The sequence below is a fragment of the Leishmania braziliensis genome, contig 27 (genome assembly GCF_000002845.2).
Source record: "Leishmania braziliensis MHOM/BR/75/M2904 WGS CADA00000000 data, contig 27, whole genome shotgun sequence".
In the NCBI taxonomy this organism is placed as follows: Eukaryota; Euglenozoa; class Kinetoplastea; order Trypanosomatida; family Trypanosomatidae; genus Leishmania; species Leishmania braziliensis.
Genome location: NW_004058005.1, coordinates 1 through 7690, shown reverse-complemented (window position 1 = coordinate 7690; position 7690 = coordinate 1). Strand labels below are relative to the sequence as shown.

Sequence of the window (7690 nt, the reverse complement as noted above, 5' to 3'; positions counted from 1 at the left end):
ATTTTGTTAGTGGTATTTTTTATTGTAAATTTTTGATTGATTTGTTTGATTTTTGTTTGAATCTTAGTTTTTGTGTTTTATATTTATATACATCTGTATTTTTTTAAGTTTATTCTTTAGTGTTATTTTTTTATAGTGTAGATTTGTGTGTCGAGGGTTGTTTGTGGTATTATGTTCATTTATTTTTTTTGAGTATGATAGTGTTTTGTTTAGTATTGAGGAGTTTGATGATGTTTGTGTTTAGTTGTATTTTTTTTTTTTATTATTTTATTATGGTTTTGATTTGGAGTTTATTTAATTGTGTTTTGTTTTTTGTAGTAGATTGTGGATTGTGATGTGTTTGTTTGTGTGTTTGTTGTGTGGTTGTGTGTATTTTTTTTAGGTTAATGTGGGGGTTTGTTGTGTTTTGTGTTATTTGGATTTGGGAGGAGTTTTGATTTGTAGGGTTGTGTATTCATGTTTTTATCCTTTTTTGGAAGATTTTTTTATTTTTTATTGTTGTTGTTATGTGTGTTGTTAAGGATTTGGAGTGTTTGTGGGTTGTGTTGATTTTTATTGTTGTTGTTTGTGTTGTGTGTTTATATTGCTGTGTTTTGTTTTTTGCTTTTAGATTGTTGTTTTTCGTGTTGTTGGTGTATTTGGTGTTCTTTTGATTTGTTGTGGGGTGAGGTTTGTGTTTGTGTTGTGGGTTTTGTTGCTGGTGTATATACTCCCCACATACATGCACACACACACGGAGTTGCAAAAGTGGCACCGCTACTTCCTCCTGTCGGCTGGCCCCACTGGCCTGCGCCTCTTTCATTTCTCTTTGATATCCGCGCTGCTACCACCCCCATCCCCCACCCCCTCCACTCGAACCTCCTCCTCCATTCCAGCACTGAAAGCCCACCTCTTGCCCCCCCGCGCGCAGAGCAAGGGGAAGGAGAGAAAGAGAGGAGGAAGAAACCCTGGATGGTGCCTATGCACGAAAGTGCACAAGGATAGCCTTGCTGAGCTGCAGGTGGGAACCTTCAGCCATTTCACACCACCACACACACACACACACACACACACACCGACAAACAACGGCCCTACCCGACGCCAAGATAGCTGTACACAAGCCCAAAGAGAAGGCCACCCTGGAGCAGCGGTGCATCACCACTACTACCATTACGGCAAAGGAGAGAGTGGCCCAGAGGAGACGTATGAGCGGACGCCTCCAGGGAGAGAGGGGGGGGGGCGGGGAGACAATACGCAGGCACATTCCAACTTGCACAAGCGTGGGGTGCAGAGAACAAAAACAGCAAGAAAAAGGAAAATATGCAGCTCAGTCAGCGGCGTTTGTGAGGCCATCACCACTTGCGCCGCCTTTGCTGTAGCGACTCTGCACACGACTTCTGAAGCCACTGCCGCCTCCGCCACGGCCGTCATTGCTGCTATAGTGTCTGCTATTCACACCCCCTACCACTGCGCATCAACTTCTCGAAGTTCGTCGGATAGGCAGGGAGACATGTTCCTGCCGACTGGCTCGTGCGTCTGCTCTAGAATGGTGCCTCGTGTGCTTTGCCACAAGCCTGCGTCTGCGTTACCACGGCCCAGGGCGGTGTTCTCGCCTCTTCGCGAAAAGTGAAAATTTGAACCCAGGCGGTTCGCCGAACCACCACCGCTGCAGCTCGCCGGCACGCTCAACCCCCGCCGGTGGTCGCGGTCGAGGTTTTCCATTGGCACGCGTAGTACAGAGGTGCTGCGGTGCAGCAGCGCAGCCTTGTTATTCCTTAGTCTGCCGTGTCGTGCCGTGTCCCCAAGACCCGAGTGGATAGAACCGAGCGCAGAAAGTGGTGAGCGGCTGGAGAGGTAAAAGCCCTTCTGTGGCTTTTCCTCCGCGGCGGCTCTGTCTACCTGCCTCAGCCGCACTGCGGAGGTTGATGACACAAGCACTCCAACCGCCTTCGTAAAGTTGGCCTCTGCCACGCTACCCTCTGTTAGAAAGTGTTGCTCAACCTCGTCGCGCAGGTCTCCGATCTCCGCAAAGACCGCCGAGTTCACCCAGACATCCTTGCGCACGCTCTTGGGTCGCGCGTGCCGACGCCACACCCAGTTCACAGTGCTCTCGAGTCTCTGGGCTGAGCTGCTGTCTTGATCGAAGTGAACGCTGCGCTCCGACCTTCTTGATCGGTGCGAGGCGACGACACTGCCACTCTTCATGACACAGCTCGAGGAAGGCACACCGGTGCCGCCACCGGTACTGCGTCTGCTCACGACAAGCACACCGCTCTTCTGCAGCTGCTGCCGCCTCGCCTCTAAGGTCAAGCGTAGCGTCAGCAAGTTCAGTTCGACTCGGTAGTGGATAAAGCGTATTGGGCGGTAGTAGGAAAAGTACAGGAAGAGGGCGTTAATCGTGGCGCATGCTGGGATGGTGAGCAGCAGATACAACTTCTGCTTCACGTCTTGACTCACGCTCTCATCAGGAATGACCTCGCCAGCACTCGGCGGCCAATTCGGCTCTCCGCCGTGATAGTCAGGATTGTAGATGAACAGCGGCGGCCCCACTACTATCATAAAAAGGATCGCGGAGAGCACCGCGTTGACGATCATGAAAATCATCTCTTCCAGAGAGTTAATTCGTGTCGCTGCGGTCGGCGTGAGCTTCGTATGCTTGAGACAGCGGCGCCCCTAAACACACACACACACACACACACAGAAGGGCGAGAGCAGAAGAGCGCCAGCAACGTACGCGACGGAAAGAAAAGGGCTGGGGGACGACAACACAATCGCTTACGAGAGGACAGCGATAACAGAGGGGAAAAGTAACAAACAGAGCTAGCGCAAAACAATGTTGCGGAGTACGCGGGGGTGGGGGAAGCGCGAGAGGAGCACAGCAGGCGACGATACAACACAGTGGGGGGGGGAGGGGAAGAAAGAACAATGGCCTGTGAATCGCTAGAATACCCGCACTACCACACCTGCAACAGCGAGTAATCGAAGACAACACCTTTCGAGAACGTCCAAGAGTCTTTTAGCTCTCTCTCCCTCTGTCTCTTTCCTGCTGAGTTGGCAGGCCCAACCAACTCGATCTAGAAGGGAAAGCGGCCCCAAACATACAATGGAGGGAGAGAGCAGAGAAGAGCGAGGTCTGGCTGAAGAAAACGCCCGAGAGACAGGAGGAGGAGGAGGAGGGGGGGGTGCATGTAAGGATGCTGGGAGAGGCGAACAGCTCCACAATAGGGGGCAGCAGACGTGAGCCTGTGCGTATGCGTATTCGAAAGGCAAAGGTACGGGGATGCGAAGGTTGCTCTAGAGCGGTGAGGTCGGCGAGAGGGGAGAAGTTCGGCGTTGGGTGGTGCGATTGCCAAGGCGGAGAGGGAAGGGGAAGGGCAAAGGCCGAGGGCCGATCGCGCGAAACGGTCTCACAAATGGTGACAGAAGGAAAGGTGAGGGGAGAGAGAGAGAGAGACTTCAATCACGAAGGCCAAACGAGCACGCAAAACACACACGCACAGAGAGACGAGAAGTGACGCAGTTTAACTGCCCAGAGCAGCGGCGAACCGCTAACGAGACGGCACCGGCAGGAGCGACACAACACCCCACAAAAGTGGTGGAACAAATCAGCGAAAAGGGGGAGGGGGCGGCGGCGGCTCTGCGGAGAGGGCGGTGAGGGGATTCCGCGTGTCGACGAAGAAACTAACGAGCGAGAAGGGGGAAGAGAATTCGTGAAGAGGGGAGTAGGCGAACCCGCATACTTGAGCTGGGGCGCGCAAGGTGGGAGGTGGGAGGGGAAGGAGAAAGGGAGGGTACGGTGAAGGACGTGCACGACGCTGTTGTGACTTGAACACAGCTTTCGCTGCCGCCTTTTGTGTGCTTGTTTTGTGAGCGTCTCTGCCGCTCACAAGCTGAAAAGTGAAACCCGCACTTCTGGAGACAAACGCTACACCGCGAACGAAGCCAGCACGGAAGAACGCCTGGCAAAGCGCAGTGCGGCAGTGCGACAAGCCCAATTTCACGTGTAACAGCGATCAATGAAAGCACTGGAGTGAATCACGAGATGGATAAGGAGGCACACGTGCACACGGACGCATGCACGCACGCGTGGAAAGAGGGAAGGAGAAGCGATGTGATACAAGAAGAAAATGACCAGACTCACCAAGTGCGAAAAAAAATGAAGAGCGTGGGAGGCACCAACGTCTAGTTAAACACTCCCTCAAACTCGAGATCTGGGTATGCCGACAGGGGGATAGAAGGAGGCACTGCTGCAGTCCTACATATTTGTGTATGGGTTGGACCTCGTGTTGTTCAGCGTGCATGCCTAGTAGGTGAAGCTGTGCCCTATGCGGCGCTCTTCCCCTCGTGCAAGCGCATGGGTGCGTGGGTATTGTGGAATCGGTGTAGCGGCGTCAGAGGGCAACAACAGAGGCAGCGGAAGAGAGAGGGAGAGTTCACAGGTGCACGAGCATGAGAAAAGGCATGGGCAGTGCAGAGAGATGCGGAGGCTCAGTGTGTGCGGCATCTTCGCTATCTCAACGTGCCCACTCACTGCCATACAACAGGAGTGTCAAACTCCGCTCCACCCCCCTGGGCCTGTCACGGGTCCCCCATCGCGTGACGGGCAGCAGCGCGAGACACACGCAGTACAGCAGTGCGCCGCCTCACGCCCGCTCCCACGATGCCGGTCGCCACCTGGTGCACCCGTCTCGAGGTGGCTCCGGCGCCCCACACCAGTAGGCAGCGAGGGGCCGAGTGGAATACGCTTGGGCCACGCTGCCACTCGGCCCGCCATATGGCCTGCACCGACGCGCTCACTGTCGCGGGTCGCACCGACGCAGCGCCATGCCGGACCGGGGCTGCTGGTACCAGCAGCGACGCCACCCTCGCACCTCCCGGCGTCGTAGGGAGGTGCCTCTGTGCCCGCCAGAAGCGGCTCGGCACTGGCAGGGAGAGGCGGGCTGCCTGGCTCACCGATGGCGTAGGCGCTGAACCCCTGGGATGCCAGGCACGGAGGGGACCAGCGTCGTCAGTATGGCGGAGGTGAAAGGGGAGAAGGAAAGAAGCACATGAAGAAGGCGAAGGACTCGCCAGTAGGTGCATGCGGGTCCTTTTTCTGCAAAAAGGAAGTCGGCGTGCAGCTTTATGGTGTTTTTTTTTTTGCGGTGCTTTCAGGAAGACGACGCATCAAGCACACTTGCTGCGGCAGCTCAGCGAAAGAGGTTTTCTTTACAGCCAAAAATGGCTCCCCTCTTTGTACATGTGGCAGCGCCACTGCATAAGGGAGAACGATACGTACTTGGTGGCTGTTGTCGTTGCTTCCTCGCTCCAAAGCGACCGACTATGCTGAGCAGTGTTGACTCCGCTATCGGACTTGCGTGGTGGTAGAGGTAGGCTCAAGTGCCGGTGTGTGAGGTTTACGTTGCCGCCACATTTTTTTATCCGTGTCCGGCACGTGTGACCCCCACACATGGGGAGTCGGAGGAGCAGCGACGTCACAACCGCACTACAGCAGAGAGAGGGGGGGGGGGGGGGGGCAGACCGCATGCGTGGCTTTGTGCGACAAGAAAGTGCGCAGGATCACTCGCGACGCGCCCCTGCTACCGCACTCGTCACTCTCAGTGGCCCACGGAGGGGTGCTGTGAGGTGGGGGGGGGGGGCGGGGTGAAAGACGGAGAGGGAATGGAGACCAAGTAGACGGACGTCACTGCGCGAATCTCTCCCCCCCTCAATCCTCGCCTTGCATTCACACTACTAGGGCGCTGCTTAAGCTACACCGCCAGTAGCGGATGCGGCTCGCCAGAGGCAAGCGAGTCGAAGATGGGGTAGTGCACCCCATCTCCGTAGATTGGCCGGAAGGTCGGAAAGCCGGTGAGCCACACGACAACGGCCAGGCGCTGCACCAATTGTCTTGCGGTGCTCCTCCATCTCGGCCCACGGTCGCTTGCCCAACCGCCAGGGCGACTGACAGTGGCCTTCCGAGCTGTCTCCGCCTCCGCCTCCAGCTCCATCCTCACAAAGGGGTCACGCGCGGGGGAGAAGAGGTCGACAAAGTTCAGCCATTTCCCCAAGTCGTACGGGTTGCGGTACGTAAAGTCTGTGGACTGGTATACGCGTTTGCGCTTCTCATCCACGTAGATGCACTCAATCGCCGTTGTGTTCTCCAGCACCAGGCGCTGGTTGACGTACAGGAAGAGCGACATGCAGAGAAAAATTATAACCGTCAGGCCCAAGGTAAGGATCGCCAAGGACGATGTGAGAAGCACACCAGCAGGGCCGTAGGGCATGCGCAGCGCACGCAGTTCCGCCTCCACGGCGGCCTTGTACGGTGATGTCCTCCACTGCCTGCGCAGATGCCTCAGCTTGCGGGCGTTGCTGCGCTCATGTATGTAACCGTACCCCATGAAGGTGGAGGCCAGCAGCGTCCCTGCCCAGAGCCACCAGACAAGCAGCAGAAAGTAGCGCTGGTTCTCCGCGCCGACGCAGTTGTTGATCCACGGGCAATGGTGGTCCATTTTTGCGATACATTCGTCGCATATGACGCAGTGGTGCTCGCGTGGCGCCTTCAGGCGGCGGCAGTGGTGACAGTAGCGCCGCGGCGCGTCCAGCACGCGAGCAGCTCGCAGCTGCGGCGGGTAGTGCTCAGCGACTCCCGCAAGCGTCTCGAGCTCGAGAAGAGTGGCCAGAGATGCCTCTACCCTTGAATGATACGGCATGCAGCCCAAGTGGCACTCTCGCTCAGGACAAACAGCCCTTGCACGCCGGGTAAGGCTGATGGGACAAGAGAGCAGCGATCCCATGCCACCTCTCCGATGGACTACAGCGGTGTTTGGCTGGCTTAGCGGCACTGTGACGGCAGCATCTCTGTCCGCGCTATCACAACCTCTATAGACGTGCACAACACGGATCCCGGCGAAGTTGGTCGCCGGGAGCGGTGGTCGCGACGACACAGCCCCACCTGTAACAGCCGGCAAAGGGACTCGAGGCGATGAGGAGGCGTTGAGAGTAACGTCAAAGGTGCCTCCAGGCGCCTCCGCGCCTTTGTGCGGAGAGGAAAACGCGTGCTGTGCTAACTGAAGACGGGGTGCAACAAAGCTCATCTCTTGCGCATTACGAGAGATCCGTTGGCCACCATCATTTGCATGCTCGCTGTCCTCATGACTGTCCTCCGAGGAATTGGAGTCGACGTGAGGAGCATCGGCCGGGTTGGTAGCGTGCGGGTCCCGATACGCGTACTCTGCCGGGGCTTTGCCAATTTGCCACGAGAAGGTTGTCGCGCAGAAGTAGTTCACGTAGATGTTGAAGGAGACCAGTACAACAAGGGCCTGCAGGAGCCCGTAAGAAACAGTGCCCGGTGTGGCGAGCACCGGGACTACGTTGCGCGCGATTATCACGACTGTGAAGGTGACGAGGGCCACGCCAAGCGCGATTACGGGCCAGCCCATGACCCTCGCCGAGGCGACAAAGGAGGCAATGAAGCGCGGTTTGTGCAGCGTGATCCACATGGCGACAAGGTATTGGCGCCTCTCAAGCGCGTAGCGGACGAGCTCCCAATCGTCCATCGCCGTCTTCGCACGCCAGTTGCGCAGGCGCTGGTGCAGTGGGCTTCGGATGTACTACGAAACCTGGGGCGGTTTGCGTGTGGCGGAATCGAAAGAGAGAGAGAAAGGAGCAGAGGTGGTCAGGCACGGCCATGCAAGCGAAGCACCCCAAAGCTGTCGGGGGGGGGGGG

General features: G+C 56.4%; 2 protein-coding genes across 2 annotated transcripts; both read right to left on the bottom strand.

The window, feature by feature from the left end:
• Positions 1-1440: 1440 nt before the first annotated feature.
• LbrM_21_2190 (hypothetical protein, conserved) lies at positions 1441-2583 on the bottom strand (the record flags this gene model as incomplete). Its single annotated transcript, XM_001564870.1, has 1 exon — positions 1441-2583. One exon carries the CDS (start codon positions 2581-2583, stop codon positions 1441-1443), a length of 1143 nt encoding a protein of 380 aa, XP_001564920.1.
• Positions 2584-5729: 3146 nt separating this feature from the next.
• Positions 5730-7520, bottom strand: LbrM_21_2180 (zinc finger domain-like protein; the record flags this gene model as incomplete). The annotated part of the gene is made up of 1 exon (XM_001564869.1): positions 5730-7520. One exon carries the CDS (start codon positions 7518-7520, stop codon positions 5730-5732), a length of 1791 nt encoding a protein of 596 aa, XP_001564919.1.
• Between the last annotated feature and the right edge of the window lie 170 nt (positions 7521-7690).